At 41.4% G+C, this 23,368-nt stretch overlaps 1 protein-coding gene and 1 long non-coding RNA gene across 6 annotated transcripts; one reads left to right on the top strand and one right to left on the bottom strand.

Moving 5' to 3' along the window:
• Positions 1 to 641: 641 nt before the first annotated feature.
• On the bottom strand, positions 642 to 15,786 carry MOSPD1 (motile sperm domain containing 1). Of its 4 annotated transcripts, none has more exons than XM_072876770.1 (7): positions 15,646 to 15,786; positions 9,580 to 9,836; positions 9,321 to 9,396; positions 5,847 to 6,073; positions 3,753 to 3,914; positions 3,059 to 3,162; positions 642 to 1,306 (listed from the first exon to the last, which is right to left on the bottom strand). In XM_072876770.1, the coding sequence occupies exons 2-6, from the start codon at positions 9,731 to 9,733 to the stop codon at positions 3,083 to 3,085; spliced, it is 699 nt and encodes a 232-aa protein (XP_072732871.1). In that variant the 5' UTR covers positions 9,734 to 9,836; positions 15,646 to 15,786; the 3' UTR covers positions 642 to 1,306; positions 3,059 to 3,082. The 4 variants fall into 4 exon arrangements, with proteins under 4 accessions (XP_072732871.1, XP_072732870.1, XP_072732873.1 ...); XM_072876769.1 differs by lacking the exon at positions 15,646 to 15,786 and adding an exon at positions 15,145 to 15,279; XM_072876772.1 differs by lacking the exon at positions 15,646 to 15,786 and adding an exon at positions 14,767 to 14,995.
• On the top strand, positions 15,730 to 23,366 carry LOC140658400 (uncharacterized). Of its 2 annotated transcripts, none has more exons than XR_012044725.1 (3): positions 15,730 to 15,868; positions 18,605 to 20,897; positions 23,074 to 23,366. It is a non-coding gene; the product is annotated as an uncharacterized lncRNA (long non-coding RNA). The 2 variants fall into 2 exon arrangements; XR_012044724.1 differs by having other exon boundaries at positions 22,893 to 23,366.
• The last annotated feature ends 2 nt before the right edge of the window (positions 23,367 to 23,368 follow it).

Raw genomic sequence — 23,368 nt, 5'->3', positions numbered from 1 at the left:
TGATAGATGACACACTCTCAGTTCTTCTGAGAATCAAACTAAAATAACATTTTATTGCCCTACAGAGACTTAGTTGTATAAGAAAAAATGTACAGTGATTAACAACTTACTTAAATTCAACCTTTCTCCTTTTTTTTTTTTAACACCACTCATTTCTGCATGGTTTCTTTGTATTTCCATGCATAAACAGAAAAGTGACATATAACATGCAGGGGGAAGAAAGTTTCATTTCCAAAACGTTTTTTATATAGATCAGAGCATATTATATAGACCTCTCATAAAGATTTGTGTATGAATCAAATGCAGTAAGAGCATTCTTCAGTAGAAATATTTTTAAACTTAACATCTCGACAATGAAATGTCAAATGAAGGGAAACAGTTGTTATATGAAACAAGATAAATGTTCACCTAGAATATAAAACTGGAATTTGAGCAGGAGTTTCTGATACAAAAGAAATCCCCTCTCTTAGCTATGGGGGGGAAGGGAAGGTGTAGAGGAATGCCGTTGTTGCTATTCTTGGTTTGGTCTCTCAAATAGAAAAAATGCAGAATTTTATATTAGTGTGCAGTGCGAGTGCAACTTCTGTCAATGCCCCTTAGTTCACGCATTGCATGCATCCCTAAGAAATTAAAGGATCTGATTATAGAACTTGGTTTTATTGTCTACAATTGTGATACAAAATGGCTGTTGCAGAAATTATTTCCCCAGGTAAGAAAAAGAGCACTCAACAATACATTTGTAATGAAGTAAGGAATTTGAGAATTGCTGCTTCACCTAAAATTCATGGTTTATTTCATAGTTTCACTGATGGAACTTTTCATTTTCTTCAATGATTAGTCATGACTCTCATCCTTCTGGTATGTATACAGAAGTGTTATGCACCAGCCTCAGCATGTACAACCACAAACCAAATGGACATTTTACATAAGACAGTTTGCTTTTATAGTGATCACGCACTGATGTGAACATAGACTAAAAATAACAAATGTTGCTTTAATAAGGATTTTTTACAGTAGGCGTAGATATAAAAGTTTTTCAAATTATTTTCACAGGTATCACTGAACATTTCATAGCTGTCTGTTACAGAAGCACCGAAAAGTGCTTTGAGTCTTTCATTTATTATACATAGTTAAAATATATTACACTTCTGAAGGTATCTTAAATCACTGAACAGTTTTGCTAGCATCTTAATGAGCCAAATGGGAGTAAAAGGCAGTCCACATTCATGATGTGAATATACAGTAAGGTGTTTGACATCCTATTAACTCATTGCTCATGTTCTCAAAATAACCATGGTGATGAGACCTGAAAGACAAGAATTAAGAACTAAATGCTTTAATTTCACTGAATAAAACATTTAAAGAAAAGACAGTTCACCCTGCCACAGGCCAGAAAATAAGGTAAAAGTGCATAAATACATGCAGAATGAATTTATATACACACTTCACTTAAATAGTGGAAGTATTGCTCTGAATTTTGATGTAGTCAAAAATGTGTAAAAATGACACTGAAGTGCGGTACGCCTAGTAACTAAACTTCCAAGAAGCTATAACTACTCCAGACAATTATCGATCTCGCTACTGGAAAACCTTACCATTGAGACTTTGACTGAGGGAAGTGTAACACTAGCACATGAGCTACCAGTTTTCATGGGGCTAGTTAAAGGCAGCGTAATTCAAATGCTGAACCATCAGTAAGGCAGATTAGCTGGAGGCTCTAAGACATTTTTGTTTCTGCTCTGTGCAGAATAACTGATCAAAGACTAGTTTTAGACAAAGATGTTAAGCTTCCTTGTCAGTCCGCATAGGGAGCTTTCTACAGACTCTTTGTTGTGACCTTTAAAGAGGAAAAAAGGAACTGCTCTGATAGAGGTTAAAAACAATTAAAAGCAGATGAAAGTAGGAAATGTGGGGCTAATAAACCTCCTCATGACACACTGAAAAGTTCACTTTAATTATGTGCAGATACCGGAAAAAGTACAAATCTGCAAATTCTCAGCTGTGAGTTATATTGCACAAGGCAAAGAGGCATATGGGAAAACATTAGGGCTCCTTGAATTCCAATCTTACGTAACATCAAAATAGCGATTTATCAGTTCTTAGGCAATCTTACTTTCTTGCAGGCTCAGATGATGTTAATATAATGGCCTTTCACTGCAGAGAGCTTAGCTAAAGCCTACAGATCTCACCACAGATAAAGAAATTTCTGAGACTATTTTACTATCCTGCCACTACACACTGATTTAACATATTTACTTTATAAAGATTTTGAAGGTAGAAGCATGACAGAGCAGAGCTGTAATGCTGCCGTCCATTAAATAAGCAATTCATCCATTAAAGAGGAATTATAGTTCAGCTATTTCTTAAGGTCTGTATTAGCTTAGACAACCAGTACTACCAGAACTGCTGTAGGCCTTAGCTTGGATTATCTAAATCATTGCAGAGTAATAATGGAGGCTTCTGGAAGGTGCTACAGGACAGCCTGTACCACTTGTATGGGGACTTCCAGGCAATAGTTTAGCTCATTTCTGTCAAGCAAATACTTCTCAAATGTCGTACAGTCCAGTTGGAGTGGTATTAACCTCCCTTTTCAATGAAATGCTACACAATCCAGTGGTACTTCATTGTGGAAGAAAGTGGTTTCATCTTCCCAAGGGCAATCAACTCTCTAGATGAGCAAGAGTCGCATACAGAAGAAGAATCTTTTCATGAACGCTAAAAATGCTGCTACCAAAGGAATCAAAGCCTGTAAGAACTTCATAGTGAATCTAGAAACAGGTAAGTTGTTGCAAATTTATGAAGTCAAATGGTTTAATATTATAGCTGGCACCAGCAGACACTGGAGTAATTTTCAAAACTAGAGATAAAAATAAAGCAAGGATTACTGCAAGGTCCTGATCTGAAAATACATCGCCACCGGCTCAGGCAAAGATGTAGGCTTCTGGTTAGCAGCAAGGGAGTTTTCAAACCATTTCAGCAGAACGACTTGCATGAGTCAGTCAACTGAATGTGTGCATTAACCATCAAGAACTTTCATCTTTTCCCATCACTACCTCACCTCTAGCTATCAGTTTGAAGCTGCCTAGCTCGTTTCCTTTAAATCCTCATTTCTGCCAGGTAGTGGGACAGGAGAATTGAGTTTAGAGTGACTGTTCTTCAAATCTGAAATAGTTATAGAAAAATAGTCATAACAAATGAAATGTGCAGCTTGTCTATGCTTGCTAATTTAGGAGCAAGTTACAACTCAGGAAGAATTGTGGAGGGTAGTGGTCTCTTAGGAAGGGTTTACAACAACCTACTTCTACACACTTCAACTGCTTATCAACAAGGTGGTGAATGGAGCCTTTCAGGCCAGCTCATTGGGGCTGGAGAGAGAAATAAAATAACAGAAGAGATCTAGGTTCTGCAATTGAGTAACTTTCTATTTCAATATAAGAATAAGAAACAGCACATTCCATTCAGTTTTGTTGGCAGATGACTACAGTTGGCCAGTCATCAAATGAAGGTGAAATTAACATGTAAGGGCCTGTATATAATAAATATCAACTAAAATCTGGTCTAAAATATTTACAGTAACTAATTTATGCTGGTATCACTATGGCTGCAAGTTAAAATATAAGTGGAGATGCAAACCAAAATGTAGCGTGGTGCTTTGCCTCCATCAAGTTTCCTGAAGCCACTGGCAAACACAGGAGAAGTTTCCCAAATCACAGAGTTTGCAAGAAAACATTTACAAAATCCAAAATACTTACCTAAAACATAAGCAGCTACTAACTTTTGATTCACACTTAAGTGGAGGTAGAGAGGCACCAGGGATTCCATTTCCCCCAATGTAGGTAGCATTAGTGCTGCAATACACACGATTCCTAGGAAGACTGTTAGTAAACTAGGTCCCGACGAGGCAGTTCTGTTTTCTGAAAAACAAGATGATACCAATTGTAAGGAATATCTACCCAATATAAATGTTAAATATTCTGCAAAAATCTTTGCAGTACATTGGAGCCGCAATATCCTGAGATTTTCTTTTCCCTTGGGAGTTTGGAGGGGGTGGAAAACAACTCTTAAACCCACCCTCCTAAACCTGCTGCATTTGGCAGTGGAGAAGGCTGCTCCCTGTTCTGATGCTGGAACTTGTTTTCACATGACATCCCAGACCCCTCCCTTCTGGAGGAACAGAGCCTGCCAGGCCCAGTAGCTATATATACACACTCATGACAGCTGGATGTTACAGCAACGCTTAAGGTTTCACCATACATCCTGACTCCATTCCTTGATATGTTCCTTCAGTGATTAGTAATCAATTAGGAAAGAGCACTTAAAGGAACTGCACAGGCAGATAACTCTGCTTACACCTCCAGAACAAAACTTGGCTACAGCAAGAGCATGGGTTCTTGGGCCAGATGCATTCTCCTTCAAGCGCAGCACCTGCCAGAATCAGTTTATGTGCCAAAAAATAGTAATATTTGAATCTCACTTTAAAAACTGTGAGAGTGAACCATTCTGACAGTCCAGTATCACCAGAATAAGGAAATGCAAACTATAGATGAACTGTCCTTCATACTCTTTACTGCGCTGCAGTTTAACACCTGGAACCTACTCAAAGGCATACTGTGTAATCTTTGAAAAGAGCTGTTAACATGTTAGTTGAATACCTCTAACCAAATTCTTAAGACCCACTGGAAATTAGCTGATGTTTTTATATCAAGTTTTTCTATCCTCAGTGACTAGCAGTATGTGTCCTATTTTAATTCCATAAATCTGTTCTTTCTAGGTTGCAGGTTACATGCAAGGACTGTAGTTGCTTTGTTTACTGTTTTTCTGTAAGCAAGCAATATAACGTAGTCAACAAGGCTTTTAAGCAGAGAAATAGCATTTGGATTAAGACCAGTATCAGATTGTTCAGGATGGTTCAAATCCTCTGTACCAGAACAACTATCATAGTAACATTTTGTTCTGTGAGCCCAAAGATCTTGTAGGTTTCCTTTAACCAGGTATCCTACTAATACCTATCTTGAGGGCTTTTTTAGTAAAAGGTGTTTCACCAGCCAACTAAGTAAGTATAAATAGTGAAACAGTTTGGTTTTAACAAGAGGAACACTGTCAAGCAGGTTCATCTATTTTCTGGAATTGATTTTTGTTCTTGTCATGAAAAATAAAACAGTGACAAGAATATTACAGTATAAATCAGTAAAAGGTACAAGAAGGTAGACTGTCAAGTCAAGAATCAGCTTAGATTCAGTTCCGGTAAAACCTGATACTTTTTATATCTCCCCCCACCACTTCAATTTAACTGTTTGGTCCAGGTTTTGCCCAAAACTGTTGATTCACTTCCTCACCTATGAAACGTGCAAAGAGCTTTCTGCTAGCAACTGTGCTTTTCTGTACTTGTGAGACAGGCAAATTAGATGGTGCAGAACAAGGAGCACTTTAGAAGATGTTTTGGCAATATTTCCTGCTCATCGGGAAATGGAGGATTAAGGGTTTGGAACAAACTCAGAAGGGGCATATGTTCTGAAAGAGCCCAAGGGAAAAAATAACTACCATCCTTTTGCAGATAAATTCCCTTTGGCTGTAACAGAACTTCTGCACCAGAGGAACAGAGGATGTACTCTCCAAGCTATGACATGCAAACCTAGGGCAGCAAAGGGTCTTGATTAATGAAGACAGCATAAGCAGAATAGCCATAGTTTGGGTTCTTGGGCACTATCATTCCCCAGTGATAAAGACAGCAGTCTTACAGGTAAGTAAAAATAATTATTTTAAAATTTATTTTAGTCTAGGCTTTCTAGTCACTCGAGCTATTCATAACTGATTCAGAAGACAGGAGCGGTAAAGATTTCAGCTACCTGGTTGACACAAAGTCTGCTCAAAAAAGACACTTTCAGCCAGGTGTTCTTTTATTCGTTTTTCCTCCTCTTCCTTTTGTTGTTGTTGTTCCTTTGCAGATGGAAGTAGAGTAGCAATAATCTCCTTTTTCCCTAATGCTTTCCTCTGGCTCTGCTCAGACACTTGTAGACGGAATTTATCTATCACACCATAGTAAGAAGCCCGAACATCTCTGTGACGAATCACACTGCAGAGGAAAACAACATTTTCAAACAGAGGAACTAATAAAAAGCATGTCTCCTGTAGAATTACGCCCGACATCCTGATGTTTCCCCTCTTTCCCCCATACACAGATACACTGCAATAGTACAAAACCCATTCCCTCCTCCATCACTCAATGTTTGTGAAGATTTGATCTTGCCTTCTCTCTCCTCTCCTTATGTTCGCTCTGGTTCTCAAAAATATCTCCTCCAATTGGCTGGCCAAAAAGAACAGTTAATTATTTATCTCAAGCACACCTTTGCCTCAATCTGAGGCCTACCTGCCAATTTGCATGAAACATCAATTATCTGAAAGATGCCTCCTCCTTTATCAAAGTTGTTTGATGCTGGCAAATGATTTTAAAAGGTATGGGCGGACTGGAGTGGACAGAGAAGGAAAGAAGAAAAGCATGGCCGCCAGGCACTTGGGCAGGTGATGGCAAAAGTCTAGCTCTTTGAGGAAATCAGGCTCAGAGCTTTACAATTATACTTTCTCAGAAGCAAAACTCATTCCCTCTACATTCAAGAGTCAGCTAGATGTAAAGGGATTTTCAAAATCAGAAGCCCACCATTAAGGGCATGTAGCAGTGCTGTAAAAATGACAACTACGTATCTACATAAACATTCCGTACCTGTCTTTCAGTGAGTAAATCTGGGTATCAATAGTAGAGCTCTGTGCTGTCAGAGCTTTGCTCATCAATCTAGCTACCCTGAGCACATTTCATAGCCTGCATTGAAATGCATGATGCTGCAGATATTTCACTAGCTACCAAGAGCTAGGCCGGGTGTATCTACACAAGCTGCAATCACAACTCAGACTGCAGTGCAGATATCCTCTCCGAGTTATACCTAGAGAGTCAGTTATTTTCTTGGTAAGCCTTGTCACCGTCCAGCAACCACTCTGTTGCTCTACTGTTTTGAATACATTGACCAAGATGGCTTCAACAGTAAGACGGGGTGATAGTTGTTGCATTCCTTCTAGTTTTATGGCATTTCATGGGAAAAATTGTGTGTGGGACCTACAAAGGGCACAGTTTTACAGTAACACTGATCAAAGGCAATACAGACCTCTGAGCAGTGCTCTGCTCAACTGCCTCCTCTCTGTATTTATGATTCATTATGAAGATATGTATCGAGCATTAAAAAGCTATAACACTTAGGTTTTGAAGTTGTATCAGCTCTTAGGGTTAATATGGATTTTAATTATTTTTCCAAAGTGGAAAACTTTTTTTGTGAAAGGCTATTCTAAACTTCTAAGATAACAATAGCTAATCCGAAAAAATACCTACATATAAGTGATTTGGCTTCAAGAGGGTTGCCATCTCCTGAAGGGAAAGAAATGATTCTAACCTTAGTAATACAGGACAGTAGTCTTAAAATTGGTTCAAGAAACCAATCTTTCTGATAATATACACATTAAACTGCTGCAAGAAACAGATTTTTGTGTTTGTCTTCATTTAAAGGAACTACATCACATCAAGACATCTACAATCACTAACACATAGCCAGCGCTTGTAACTGCTATCTAGTTTGAATAGACTATTCAACAAGGAAACAGAGACTAAGCCATCCCCGAGGGGAGAAGGCTGCACGTAGTTTTACGTCACTTTAGAGGCAAAAGAGTGTGCTTATGACAGGCTTTCAGCAAACTGAGTGTTGGCTGGCAACTGCCCTCACTAAAACAAAAGGCTCCCCCCCCCAATCCTAATTCATACAGCCCTCAGCATATCAGAACAGCAGATTCAACTCTTATTTCTTCCTTTAACACTTCCTCCTAAATTTTTGTTTCTACTCTTAGTACCATGGTACTAACTACCAACCTAAACAGAATCTTTACATAACACTGTGCTATGAGAACATGCGTCTGCTGCCAAGCAAAGAGATGTTTTCTGCAGACCCTTCTAAACAGATACATTCTCCTGTTTCTTTTTAGAGACCATTGCATAATTGGAAGCTCTGTAGAATATCTGTTTATCTGGCAAATGGCCATACTTGCATAGTACTGCTCATATCCTAGCAGTAAACACTGCCCTTAGATAGCAACTATTGGAATAGGATGGGGGGGTTGCTGCACAAAATATTCCCTTTGCAACATGCACGTCTTATTTTCTTTTATTTAATAAAAGACATTTGTTTAAGATGAACCAAATGTAATCAAGCTTGTGTAAATGTCTGCAAAAGACTGCAATAGTTCACTGATACACTGGTATATTCTGACCTGTTTTGTTCCATTTTTAGGATCGTTACCCCCAACCACTGAAAACTTTAGTTCCATGTTTTAAACTTCCTTTCTATTTGGCAAGTCCTTGGAATTTTCCAAATTACACCTAAGGAAAACAGTCTACAGGGAAGAGCCATTCCCCAAGCACAGTATTATTTATCTGACAAAAGACGGATCATTCAACAGCAGGGATTTTTGTATATGGCCATTTGTTAGCCAGAGATTCCACAAGGTGTTTTAGTTTGCAAATTTCTAGTCAGAAAGCTGTCTGCTCTTTTAGGTACTTCATACTTTCTTTAGCTGTATCTGTACATCAGCACAGAAATAATGTGGCAAATGGAAGATGAAAAAAATTGGGCTGTTTTAGCTTATATACCTTCTCTACTCTGAATTATAGCAGCCTACAGACCCTATACACTATTGTGGACACTTAACTGGCCTTCATCTTTTCTCTGTTATTGGGTTGGGACCTGACAGGAGAAACAAGTAAAGGGGAGACAGAGAGATGTGAGAACATGAGAGGTGGTCAGGGTGAAAGGTAGGCAAAAGTACCTTTATTAAACATGGCCCACGAAAGTGTGCTCAGTAGAACTGCACACATTTTCATTTTGCCCATCTGGAAACTAATATTTCTCACAAAGAAATCCCAACCCCGGGGGTCTTGCTTTTCTTGTTAGAAATAACAACAAAGTACTCAGAGCAGGCTCATATTATTCTCTTCTGCTGGTTTACAAAATATACTACAGGATGCATTTACTAGCATTTTATTTACGCCTAAAGACAAAATTAAAGAAGGAAATATCTCCAATATTGTAATATCTCTGCCCTAGAGTGAAAGAATACCAAAGACCAGATGGCCACAAGAATATAACAGATTAGGAAAATATTATATCTTTATCCAACTTAGTTTATACTATGCATGCTGTCATTTACTACACCTTAAATAATAAACGAAATTAAGGTAAGCAAGTGTCATGCATTAGAAAAAAAAAATCCAACCAACTTTTACTTACATATCAACACAGCACTGAGGCTTCACAGCACCAGTAGCATCAACCACCGTGTATTTATTTGGAGTTGTACAAAGAACTGCAACAAAAAGGACATCAGTGGTAACAACTCATTAATTAATACCTCACCAACTTCATCAATAGATATACGTAAAGACACGAGTTTGGCTTTGTCACAAATATGATTTGTTACATGAATTATAATTGGACTGTTCAAGATCACCAACTAACCCTTAAATAATACTTAACCTAAGAAACCCACCTTTGAATTTTAAGGCAAACTCATAGGGGTTATATAGAGTCAACACCTGCTTGTGTGTTGACTGGTCATCTGCATAAAATATAAGTTCTGTAGGAAAAACAAAAACAGGAAGATTTCCTTCCACTAACTCTGGCTGTCTTTTTTGTTGCTGCATTGGCACTGAATCCTCCTTGCTGCTTCTTGTGTTCTTATGATTTTGTATCCTCAGAGACTTCAGTTTTTGAATCGTTTAAGAATTCCAAAGCATTTTGGCAATTCTAAAGGAAAAAAGGGGAAAAAAAAGAGAAAAGGCAAGAAGATTATTTCCATAAGTCTATACTAAACTGAGGCAGTCAACAAAGGTGTAAAAATATAGAACTCGATGCTTGGTTATGAATCTACCTTTACTTCAGTTCCTTCAAAAATACGGAAATAGAAAAAATATTTGCATCGGGTTTCCATCTATTTAACAAACTGCTGTAAAATAAATGGATAAGCACTTCTTCAGTGTATCATGGCAGCATTTTGGGGTCCCAGTCCATGACAAGGCCTGCTTATGCTGGGTCTTTGCAATACAAACCAAACAACAACAAGAAGATATCCCATCCTTGCCTTGGAACACTAACACTTGAGAAAAAACAGAGCAGAAATGAGGAAACACAAAGACGTAAGGCAGCAGTAGTCACCATTTAGGCAGGAATCTCTCTGCAGTGGTGACCTTCCCGGATGAGGTATAATAACTTAGGTATCTGCTCACATCGGCACTGAGGTATGTCAAATCCCAGAGATTCAGAACAAAAGAATGGGGAACACCTTCATGCTTTGTTTAAACTCAAATCTTGTTACAACTGCATGGTAGTTACAGGCAACAAACAGAAAAATAACTGGGATGAATATACTAAACAGATTTGGGATTTACTATTTGACTAAAAAATAAGACAGGTTTTCTACCACCACTGTCTCTAACCAAAGTATAACCATTGCAATTCTCCCTCTGCCACCCCCACAGTTTTGTTTATTTTGAGTGACATTCCAGAACTAAAACCAGAACCCATGACCCAATCAAGCAACAATCCCAAACGTATTTCATAAAATAAAATTAAGGCCAGGCTCCTCAGCACACATACCACTGACTTTACACACTACAGACAGAACAAAGTGAAACAGCTAAATATATTTTTCCCCCAAGCATGTCATATTTTACTGTAGCTCCTATAGGTTGATTATCAAACTGAAGGTGTCCTTTGAGGCTTAACTTTATTCTATAGTAGAAAATATTAAAAGATCAAAAAGTTCCTACTGAATCATTAGCTGTAATTTCCACTTCCAATGAAGCTTTATAAAACAACGTCCATTTCAGCTGTTCTCCAGTCTAATAAACTGATTTGGTTGTACCTTAAGAAATTTAGTTTCTGAACTTTCTAGCAGCGAATAGCCCCAACATTATCAAAAACGAATGGCTTATTTTTGCATTCTAAACACCATGATGTTCACACTTCCAAGCACCAGATACATGTTTCATACTTGAAACATGACACAAGTTTAGGTGTTTACTAGAGTATATCTGTCATATCTTCAGATTTACAGGTTCTGATTCTTACTCACAAACTAAGCTTTTAATTCTTTTTTTTTTAAATAGCAAATCATCCCTGTAAAATTTAAATCCATGACTCTTACTGGAATGTCTTTCCCCAAGATCCAGTTTCTTTTCAGAGCACAGGTTTGTTTCCACTTCACTGAAATGCTACTAATAATATTCTGAAAACAAATCCCCAATGATAGTGTTCCAAGTTGATGTTCTGCTACCTTATTAAGAAGAGTCTAGAAAAAGAAATAGCTCTGTAAGTGGAAATTTGGGTTCCAAGTGCTTCTTAGAATTTTGGTGAATCCCTTTTGTTTCAGAAGAATTAAGAAACTCTGGAATCACTTTGTGCAGCAAGTGTAAGCATTATTTCTTGAACTACGTTACGTACTATCGCAAAGTGAGATTCGTTGTTCCATATATTAAGACTATATAAAGAGCTAATGTGGAAAAACTGGCAGCTCACGGGAATACAAAATAACTTCTTTTGAAACTTCTCAGAGGCAGAAGATTAAGAATTTTTTATTTTTACAAAAGTTAGCTCAATGCAGTATGCAGTAAGCATATGTGAGAATCTTTGGTTCTCATACATATCTATACCACATACATCATGTGTAACAGAAATATAGGCAATCTTTGAAATTAACAAAAGGTTTTTTCCTAATAAATGTTTTAAACTACCGTACAACCAAGAGCAAACTACTGCTAGATATTTTAAAGCAACTATATTTAATAAATTTTTTTAAATATTGTTTATAGTAATTAGTATTATTTTGATGCTTTAGTTTTTTTATTTAAACACTGCACAAGGTTCATTCTGATTCCTGGCATCATACCACAACTCCAGTTTCTTCAACTTGGCCAGCGGCAAGTGTTTAGGTGTCCAAAAAACCCACAAATCACAACATCAGTTGAGGTATGGATCACTAAGCCCATTAACAGGCTTGTTTTTCTTATGCATCTGTTGAAAACACAGTGCACAAACCTCCCAGGCTTCCACAACTTGCAGGCAGAAAGCCACCAACCTTAAAAAAGTATACCCCATTATTGCTTCCTTTTCTTATTTAACTTGGCTGGGTAAGAAGTTATGGCTCAAACTGGCAAAAGTAAATCTGGCAAACCCAGGCGTACAGTAGACACGTTTGCTGACACAGCAGTGTCATTCAGGATATAAATTTCTGGGTTTCTAAGCAAGCAACCAGAATCCTTTTTGAGACAATCATTTTGGCTTAGAAGCCACCTTGCTGGGATACCACACCAAGTAATCACAGTAAAAGTACTCTTCCCAAATCTGCATTATAAACTACACATACGCTGGGGAGATTTGATGGTTTAGCATTAATAACAGCATACCTTTCATACAGCACTCATCAACAAGAAACTGTGAAGACTTTTACAGAGAAAGTCTGTATCATCAGAACTTCTCTGCACAGATTAACCCTAAAGCAGCACTCCTGTAAATGTTCAGAGCAAGGCTATGCAGCTGGCTGCCTTCGGCACCCCAGCCAGTTCATTTAAAAGAAAGTTGGCTGCCGCTCTTCTACGCTGTGCACTGCAGCGCAGCAGATTCTCCCCATGATCACTAACTTTTATACAGTCAATAGTCACCACGATTACTTGCAGAACATAAAGGTAAGCACAACCAAATTTGTACAAAACCGAGATCTGTGGTCTTGAGTCCGTGACCTACGCTGCGCAGATGGGCTTCTCCTAGGACCGCCAATGAAACTCCCCGCAGGTGCAGGAATCTGCCAAATGTCATGCTCATTACAGGACACGGGCCAAAGTGTAACACCTGAACAATGCCAGCTTGCTTTCCAACGCTCTTTGAAGTCCAGACAAACAATTGTCACTGATATTTTTTTTTTTAGCACAATAAGGATCTTTCCCCCCTGGAGTTACTATATATATATACTGCTGCTGTCACAATAGCACAGATCTGCCAGTGTTTCCTTTGAAATCCCTTTCTTCATAAATTTAACTTGACAGAGAAAAACACAAAGTGAAACGTAACTTGTCTCTAGGGTCAGATATAACACTGACTGTGATTTGTTTTTACTTATCAAGTATCTGCTGAAAAAATAAATCAAGGGAGGAAGTTTTTTGTTCCCATTTTAACTTCCAACAGCCTCATCACCATGGCTTCCGAGTGCATTTTTGGTCGTTTTTTTCCCTAACAACTGCAAATAACTCTACAGAATGTCATCTGATAAACACTTTGTTCAGAAGATAACCTCTTTACAGCCATAGTCTCCACATTCTCCTTTTAAAAACTAATTACAGTGTAATCTATTTTTGTTATATCTCATGATCTACCCTCTAGATCTACACAATAAGCCTTTCTACACGATATACTCAGTAAAACCGATGCCTTTTGAGCACATATTTAAAAAGTAAGCCAGAAAGTCTTCTTCAAAATTCCCTCCTATGTCAGGCAGTGCAATTACTTTAAGCTACATGCAAATACAGCCTCAGATCTGACTGAAGCAGATCTATTAACATTTATTTTCTCCAAAAGTTTTTGAAGGCCTTAACACACACTTACGCAAAACAATGTTTAAACTACCTGCAATTATTTGGGAGAGTCACCCAATGATTAGAGCACAGACCCAGCAGCCAGGATGGCTGGATTCCATTATTGCTAACTCTGTCACTGACACTCCATGACCTTGAGCAAGGTGGTTAACCTCACCTCAATTTGCTAATCTATGAAGGCACATATTCTGCAAAGTATTTAAGTAGGCGGATAGTCACATTTAAACTGGCAGAACTACTCTGATACTTTGCAAAGCCTGGGCCAAAACATGCTACTGTTCACCTCTCTACAGGGTGATGAGAAATTTAGTAACTGTCTCTAGGATGCTGTAAAATGAAATATTCTCAGAGCATTACCTATTAGCACAGATGACTACAACATACATAAATCATGCTGATACCGACAGCAAAATTCATTAGGACCACATTATTGTTTTCCCTTTATTTTTTCAAATGCTGTAAAGGTGACAGTAACAAAAAAAATTATTCAAATGCATCTCAGAGACATGCAAAAGCAGGGTAAAATGAAATAACAGCTGTGCACTGCTTCTGATCCATTCCACTACACGGTTCAGAAGAATCCTGTGGAAGACTTTCAAGGGCACATCTGCTTTAGTCTCTGTTTTCTCACTTTCAGGTTGTGTTTAAAGCACTAAACTGGCTGTTTTTTAAAAGTGTAGTGTGCTCGTTAGTGCTACGTGGCCTTTCTCCCTGTCTCAGACCAGGTTCAAATACTCAGCTCAAGCGCCAAGATGCCACAGATTAACTGAGAGAAGCACTCTTTCCTCAGAGAACTACGGGGAGAAAGGCATTCGGTTTGACTCTCGAAGCGCACCTACTGAAGGCAGAGAAACAGCAATAACTGCACACGCTTAATTGATCCTCTTTGTTCTCCAGCAACGAGCAGCAGAGATAAAGGCTGAGGCGTCTGCGCTCTAACGGCCTCTCCCCACAGCCTGCGCCCTGCCCTGCCCGTGACGATAACGCAGCCTGCACCTCCGCACCGGCACCGTCCCGCACTTCTGCCCCAGCGACAGCTCGCAGCAACTTCAGGCGAGCCCCGTCCCCACCGACGGCCGCTCCGCACTCACCCCCGGGCCCCAGCTCCCGCCTCCGCGGGACAGCCCGGCTCCGGCCGCCCCGCTCCCCGCCCAGGAGCCCCGCGGGTGCGAGGGGCCAGGCCGGGCAGGCGGCGCCGCGCCGCCGGGGCCTCGGAGCGCGGCCGCCGCCCCGCTCCTCCGCACGGCCCTGCCGAGGGAAAGGGCCGCGGGCGCCGGGCTCCGCCAGCGCTGCCGCCTGAGCCGGCAGGGCGAGGGCTGCCGGCGCCGGGGGAAAGCCCCGCGCTCCCCGCCGGAGGGGAGGGGAGGCGAGGCCCGGCCTGTCAGGGCCCCTCGCCGCCCGGCCCGGCAACGGGGGGTGGGGGTGTCTCGCTCGTCCCCCCCGCGCGGCGCCCCCCGCCCCGAACTCACCCCCGCCGGGGCCGCTGGGTGCGGGCTCGCGCGGCGCCCCCTTTGTCCGCCCCCCCCCGCCTGCTCCCGTCACTGCAGGTAGCGTCGTCGCTATGGCTGCCGGGATCGCGGCGGACTCCCGCCCGTCCTCCCGCCGCCGGCCGGCCAGCCATCGCGAGACGTCACGGGGCCCCGCCCCTCGCCCGCCACCAAGCCCCTCCCCTCCCGGCCGCCATGTCGGCTGGGGCTGGCGGTGAGGTGCCGGGTCTGCCCGCGGCCGGGCTCTCAGTTGCCTCCCGCTCCCTGCGGGGACGTGGCCGGGGGCCTTCCCCTGCTGGCAGCCCAGGGCCGGGCCGCCCTTCCGGGGAGTCCCGGCGCCGTGGGGAAGGCGTGAGGAGCACCGCCGGCCTGCGCTCCCCGGGCCGGAAAACGAGGGGAGGCCCAGTGGCGGGAACGGGGGGATTTTGCCACCGGCCCGGCTCTCCTCTCCTACGGGGGGTTGGTTTTTTAAGAATAATTTACCTCATTTAAGGTTTCTGAGACCTAACCCCTTCCTGAACGGGTTCCTGGCTCCTCTCCTGGCTCTCATTGCCGTTGACCTTGGGGCTGCTGCGTTCCCGGCAGGCGGGTTCACTTCAGGTGGGGCTCTGCGGCTCCCACTCGGGGCGGTCTTGCCGATTACTGACAAGTCCTCCGGCAGGAAGGGTCAGCGTGTCTCACCTGGTCCGAATGCAGAATAAAACTGGTAACGAGTCGAATTCGTGATCCTCTAGTCATGCAGTAGCACAGCTTAAGTAGTACATGTTGTCTCTGTAAACTGTTTCTCTTGTTGTTCTATATTCCTCTTATTTATTTAATGTTTTTATTAAATTAAACTATTTGTGGACTTTAACTTATTTTATGCAGTATGCGCTATCCCCTTTCTTTGTTGTTTTTTTTTCTGCCTTGAGCTTTTAAGCCCTGTATAATAAAAAATGCAGCAGCATAACCACCACCTAAGATCATTTGCAACTTTAAGATTATTAATGTGGCAAAATATTTTTGTTGCAGGTCAGGTGAATAATTAAGATTTATATTAAGCCATCCAGTCAGCAGGATTGCAAAATCTTTCTCCCATTACCAGACTTTACCCACCAGTGAAATGAACACCCTCCTATGGTGAAATAAACACAGCAGCCATTAGTATTTCACAATAACCTCATGAAACAATCCCGGACAGGAAGTAACATATTTTGTCTATTTAAAATCATGGAAGACATTAAATAATAATTTAAAAAAATTCTTCATTTTGTAACTTAGCCAAGATGCGTGTGTTAGTACTCATCTTCTTCCAAATACTTCCTTCTGCAGGTCTTGTAGTTGCTGGTAGTTCCTTAACAGTTTCAGTCTTACAGCCACAAATTACATAATATTACAGTTATTATATGTAGAAATTATAATCTTGTCAGAATTTCTGAAAATGTATGCAGTGAGAACTGGTAAAATATTTTTTTTGTTTCTTGACAAGTGTCAATCAGCTCACAGAGTTTAACATTGATGTTTAAAAATAAACTGGAACTCTTGTTTTTAAACAGACTATCAGACTTCAGCCTTCAGGATACATTCAGAAAATTATGTTTTTACTGAGTATCAATCAAATGTAGGGTGTTTCTGACTTTGGAAAGCTGTCTCAGGAGAAGCAGCAGACATAAACATGCTTCAGAGATATTCAAATTAATAGTAAACAGAATGATCAAATTAGAAAAAAACATAATTTAAAATGGCTAGACTTAGAAGCACATTCATTAGCCAAGCTGATATTTTCCAGTTCATCCAGCTCATTTACAAAGAAAGTTCAGAATCTCTAAAAGCAGGTTTGAGATCTCCCTTTATACGTTCCCCAGGATTCAACTTTGTTTTTTCTATCACACATTTAATAACGTTTGCATCCACTGGCCACCTGTTGAAAATCAGAAATCGTGCTGGTCTCCTTTCTCTTCCACCCATCTATCGCTGCAGCTTGTTTCTAGGTTATTTTGTTATTTTAAAAGCCCTGTGTTAACTCCAATTAAATGTGAAAACTATTGTATGCATACGAGTAGGAGTCAGTGTTCCTCTGTCCCTGTTGCTAGCGCCTGATGCTTCAGAGAGCCCAAACCCCACATCACTGACAATTGTGCAATAATGCCCTAGAGAGAGATTATGCCCCATCCCAGACATCATTAAAGGTACATACGTGCCATCACTGTTTAACCAGCTCTGACATACACAAAAATGCCACAGAGCTGCTTGATAAACTCACCGGTGCCGAGCTTTTTGGTTTGGGGCATGCACAAAGCCTGGCTTGGCACAGTGCTACTGCTCTTCTCGCTGCCTTGCCAGCAAGGCTCAGTACTTTAGGTGGATGAAAAAATTATTGAGAGGATGTATACAAGTGTGCCCACATGCCATGTGCTGTGGGTAGACTGCTCATCTGCAATGTGGGAGATGGAGACTACTGCCATGTGTGGCAGTAACTAGAATTATCTCAGATCTGTGGGAAGTTTTCTCCTTTATTATTAGGTTATTGTTTCTTTTGCTTTCTCCTTCTCGGGCTACTTTATTTTGTCTGAATAATTAATTACTTCTGGGATTAGAGGCAGATTGAGGTTGCAGTCCTTGTTATGATGCTGGTAGAGCAGGGAAAAGATGAGAGGAAAAAATGTGGATGAAGGAGTCAGAAATACAGATGCAAAGGAGTAGAGACATGAGAGGCAGTAGAGAATCTGTGACAAGTTTGTCAGGTCACTTTAAGTGTGATCTGAGGTGTAAAAAAATTCTGTTCCCGAAGCTAATGTTTGGGCCTCTGGTTTTTTACCTACCTTGGAAACCACTGCGAGTTACCTAAAAGTATTGGCTAGTCTTCCGTTACATGAAATATTGCCTCCTTGCAGCACGAAACCTGAGACTGGAGTCTGCAGATACGGAATGCTCCTGAATGACTCTGTCATGGTTTTGGTTGCTGTGGTGATTATCCATCTGTTTAAATACTTTATATGGGAGATTCTCAACTCGTTTATCATGGAGAAGATTTTCTTAAGTTGTGGGAAACACAGCATTATGCCTGATTCCTGTAATTTTCACACTTGATTAGCAAAAAATTCCACTTTATCTGCTGCGGCATAAGGATATCATGTAGTATTTAGATACAGAGGGCATGGCACTCAGGTTCTGCGTTCACCGCTAGCCCAGTATGCCTGTGACATTGGCACATATGTTATAGTGGTGCAGTTGGAGAGGCTGACTGCAAACTCTTTATGAGGGGGTCTCCTTTAATGAATTGTCAGTCTGAAGCAGTTATGCAAAATAAATTGTATTTTTACAAAGTCTGATAGGAAAAGAACTAGCGTGCAGACAGGAGAGAGCTAAACATTTTATATATCTGAGTCTTACCTATAGCTCTTAATGCATTTCATTTGTAATAGTGAATATTCTTAATGTGATATTTTGTTTTTCTTGACAGTTGCCTTCTCCATGGCACAACATGGCAGATCCTCTTTGACTTTGAAGTAACTCAGGAAATGGAGTGACGTACCTGCACTTCCATTCGCACCCCTGTTGTGTTGTTTTTATCTTGTCTTTCTGTAGAAAATGATTTGAGTTCTCTTTCTAATTAATACTAATTTATAAAGAAGTCTTCATAAAAGATCTTTTTTTCATTTTAGAAGACTATCAAAAGAAACAAAATACAGCATTCAAACTACCACCTTAAAGCAGCATACATGTTCTGACTTATAACAGAAGCAAGAATTGCTCAACCTAAACACTCCAAGCTGTTCTTGTAACTTTAATTCACCAGTAAAAGGGGTTTTTTTTACTTGCTTATGTGGCAGCTTTTCAAATTTCCACCCCCCAGTGGCAGCGTGCTGTATTCCCGTTTCGTGTCACTAGGGACTTCAATGTACTAGCATGTATTTTTTTGTGTCAGAGGTTAGACTGTTTGTATTTATGACTAATAATGTGGACCTTGGGAGCCACATATCTAAGCACCATTGAGGAAATATCTAGACCTCTGTTAAAGTGTAATCCCTTTCAGGGCATGACTATATGGGAGAGTAAAGACAGCTCAAAGCTCTCTCTGCCCATGCTCTGCACTGTCTGGAGGCAAGCCAGTTCCACCTTAGAAGTCCTTTAGCTCAGCTCTCTGCCCGTGCTAATGGGTCCCTGAGATGTGCCTGTGGACACGGTGAGTACAGCATGCCACAGAGCCATATTTGCTGCACAACAGGTAAAATTATTTTGGTAAAATATAGCCTAAAGCGTAGCTGTCTTTAAAATACTAAATGTAAACAAAGGCAGGTTTCATACATGCTCTTTCTTGAGAACAAGGCCAGCGTAAGATCTAAGCGATCATTCAAGTCCCTCTCAGGTCTTGTACTGAGTGAATTTTGCCCAAAACATGCTTGTATTACACTTCAGACAGGTATCAGGGTTCCCTTCCTTGTACTTGGTGTCTTACAGTTCTTCATGTGGGAGCTCCTGACATCTGCTTTGCTCCATGAAGGTGTATGAAAGAAGCCATAATTGAGTCTTAGACACCATGGTATTTATAATCATTTAGAAACCTCAGAGAGAGCAAACAGAGTTTTATAGACATCATCTTTATGAAGTGTAGGATCTATTTCTGCGTTGTCTGTAGGACCCTGCTGAGAGTCTCCATTGTCCTGCTCATTGGAAAGCTGCAAACCCAGCATGGGCTCTGCTTCTTTCAAGGATGTGCACATACATATCTTATAAATAAGCAGTTATGGTTGTTTCATTAGGCCTCTAATAACATCTCTATTTCATTTTCCTTCCAAAGATGTTTACTTCAGTGTTGACACATATTTATAATGTCATCTCAAAAGTAAGAGGCTAGTCTGTCAGATTTACAGCTATTATAAAATATGATGCTATCTGCATACAAATGGACGGTAGAAGCCTTACAGACATTTCCCCTATTATTACTGCCTAAGGAAGCAATAAAAATTTAACATTTACCATTGGGAAACACCTGCAGAGATTAAATTAAAACTAGATTATATGCTTATCAGTTAAATGTTACAAAAGCAAACTCTTTAGAGATTAACATAAAAATCATTGTTATCAAAATCTTATTAAAAGCTTCACTTAATACAATCCATTTTGCACCTCCGCTGCTCAAGCGTTCTACGTGTGCAACTTATTAAGTCTTTGTGCAGCTGTACAGAGGAGAGGCAGGGCAGCCTCACTGACGGCTTTGCTGTCGTGTCAGCAAATGCCTACACTGATATTTAATTTGTCTTTAAAAGCTGGCCACAAGTACCGTTTGTCCTTCTCTTTCTGATCCTGGCCCCTCTCTGAAGGGCTCTCCGTGTTGCATGCTCTGTTTCTGGAGCATGGCGCCAAGGCGTGCTCCAGCCTCCCTCATGGCGTTCTGCAGGGAATTAACCACTCATCCTTCCTGCTGAACTCGTTCCTTATTATGGTCAGCAGGACAAAGACAAGGGATTTTAAAAAGGCTAGACGTGGAGAACAAGAAACTGTTGTTGCTGCTAAGGAGATGGTCTCATGCTTAGTTCGTGCAGCCTTCGGTACCTTGCAAACGCACTGCAGAAAAGAGAGATCTGGAGGGCAAGCAGGCTGGAGCTGATCTCTGACGTGGAAGTTCAAAAACCTTCTGGATTTTGTTGCCACCACCCATTGGGAAGTTTACAGTGCAGAGAATCTACGTGCACTGACTTGAAAAGGACACCATCAGCATAGATCCTACCTGTACCTGATTTGCACACACAGTGGTGAGAGTTTATTTCTCCATCTGGTATTATGGTGACCCCTTTGACTCAAGGCATTAGAAGCAACCTGCCTTGGGCATATTCTGAACTGTGTATGGGAGGGCACAACTCAGCAATAGCCACATCCTGAATTACTTACACAAAGGCCCGGGCCAGAAAAAACTCTGATTGTGGAGATCCTACTGAGTTTGGTGGATCTGGAGAGTGTGACACTAACAAGAGGTTGAGATCATTGGTGAGATGGCTGTAAAATAACTCGAGTCATGTAGTTTACCAAAGGCCAAATTCAGAGGGGGATTAGGGATTATCAGGCCGTGGTTTCACAAACATTTATCCTGAAGACAAATTTGATGTAGAGACCTCCTGGCCATTTTTTCCAACCCCATGCCATCTCCTCTGTTGTATTGGCACAGACCGTGACATTTAGTTAAGTGAATCAGGGGCGTGGGGGGAATCCAACTTAAAAAAACCCAACAGCTTAGGTTTATAAAAATAGACAAAATAGCACATAGACCAATGGGGTGGGGGATGCAGCGCCAAAGCGTAGCCGAAGATTAGGGGAGTGAAAGTAGCTGGAGCTTGCTTTGCAAGGGAAGAAAAAATGTCTGTGCAACCATGGCCCAACATTTTAAGTAATAAGACTTTGCTGGCCCAGCTGATTTTCACTGAAATAGGTTAGGGAGTGTTCAAACAAGTATATCCAGATCAGAGGGGTGGTAACCTATTGCAGGGCAATGCTCACCAGCCTCTGGGCAGAATGGGGGAGGACTCTGCTGTCAACACAGCTGGATTTGGGAGGAGGTGTGTGTCCACAGACAGACTCCCAGCACTGTCGCAGCCTAAACCAGTCTTGCCGTGTGCCTCCCTCTCCAGAGCAGCGTGTCTCCGCACACAGCTGCAGCGTGCAGTTTGCCTTCCCGTGTGCCTGCAGGGGCAAGCTGTACATCAGCATTTTTATAAGAAGCTTTCCTTTGAGGGGAGGTAATGGACATATCTGGTAACTTCGGCAGAAGCGATGGGCGCATCCGGATACCGGGTGTGAGCCTGCGTGCTGTCATTTTATTTGGACAAATTACAGTATTTAACTTGGAAAGGCCTGCTCATGTCTCTTGCTTGACTTCCAGGCTCTGAGCAGTGTGAATTACTGACGTGGGGATTTAAGATTTCATTTTTCTGTATGTACATACCTATATCCAAGATGTAGAAACTACTTAACTGTAGTCTGAATTTTCCGTAGTCATTATGCTAAGTAATTCACTTCTACTGCCACTAGAGGTATAACATTCACTTGAGCAAATACCAAAGGAAACATGTAGTTGGAAGCCTTGCACATATTAATATTTCATTTTTCAAATAATGTTTTTGATCTGGGTTTTTTTGGAGGCCTCAGCCTACTTTGCCTATTCCTGTTGGGCAGTCTTTCTTTTATTGAACTACAGCTGACTCATGAGATGCAATGCCACTTTGTGATTAAAGGGTACAGAATTGAGTGCTCATTTAAGCTGCATAAAAAGCTAAAGTACAGTATCAGTCATTGTATCAATCACCTGTGACTGCCTCATGTGCAAGCTTGTACCAATACATTTCTAAGTCTCATTTCACATCGCTTGTTGTTCTGGTGCAAATTTACATTTATTCTGAAATGCAAACATAACAAAATTTATTTTAAATTAATTTCCCTTTTTTTGGTGTGATGACCAACTCTCACTTGGATATAACCTCCCTTTTGAAACTCAGGAAAACATCAGTGGAGACAAGGATAGCAATGAAGCTCCCATGTGTCTGCTGGGACTGGCAGGAGAATTGCTGCGTAACCTGGGGTTTAATTGCAGACCTGTGCAGTCTGAGCGCAGCGGAAGGGAAGGCTCAGCTCAGTGGTGGTGGTTTTTTTGGGGGGAGGCAGAGGTTGGCTAAATTACGCCTAGCTGCAACCCAGTTGGAACGTAATCTCTCTTTGAAGTTTGTAACCTTTCTTTCAAAATTTTCTGACATGCTCAGAGCAAGGCTTCCAGCCCACTGCTGCCTGTGCAGAGGAGCCGGGGAGCGGCGGGTTGCTGTGGGAACTGCCCGCTGTGCCGTTGCGACGCCACGGCCGTCGCAAACTTTCCCGCTGCAATCGGTACGGCCTGCTTCTGCTTCCCACTGCATTTCCACATGCTGCTTTTCACCTCCTCCTCAGCTCTGCCCGACGAGTGCAGCCCAGCAAGACACCAGCGTGCCAGCTCAGGAGCGAGCGTGGGGAAGGCGAGGTGATGCGAGCTCCAGCCTGAGCTGCAAATCGCTTCGTGGAGAGCGAGCCCCAAAGCAGCCTTCCTGCCCTGTTCTTGCAGGACTGCACCCACCTCTCTCCAAAGAGAAATGGAAGAAACCAGGAAATTCCATGATGAACGCTGGAGGAGAGATCTCTTTCACTGGTTTCGTGAAGTTTAGTTTGTTATTTGGAGTAAAATCGCAGCATTCAGAAAATAAAGGCA

This window comes from Ciconia boyciana, chromosome 12 (assembly GCF_034638445.1).
Source record: "Ciconia boyciana chromosome 12, ASM3463844v1, whole genome shotgun sequence".
NCBI lineage: Eukaryota > Metazoa > Chordata > Aves > Ciconiiformes > Ciconiidae > Ciconia > Ciconia boyciana.
Note: the sequence above shows the minus strand (reverse complement) of the source record. Positions and strands in the feature narration are given on the sequence as shown.

Excerpts from the sequence above, each read along its gene's own strand:
- MOSPD1 (XM_072876770.1), bottom strand. The coding sequence starts at position 9,733 with ATGCAGCAACAAAAAAGACAGCCAGAGTTAGTGGAAGGAAATCTTCCT. Across the intron at positions 9,397-9,579 it reads GTTTGCCTTAAAATTCAAAG|TTCTTTGTACAACTCCAAAT; the intron begins GTGGGTTTCTTA and ends TTTTTGTTGCAG. Across the intron at positions 3,163-3,752 it reads AGTAGCTGCTTATGTTTTAG|ATTTGAAGAACAGTCACTCT; the intron begins GTAAGTATTTTG and ends TAACTATTTCAG.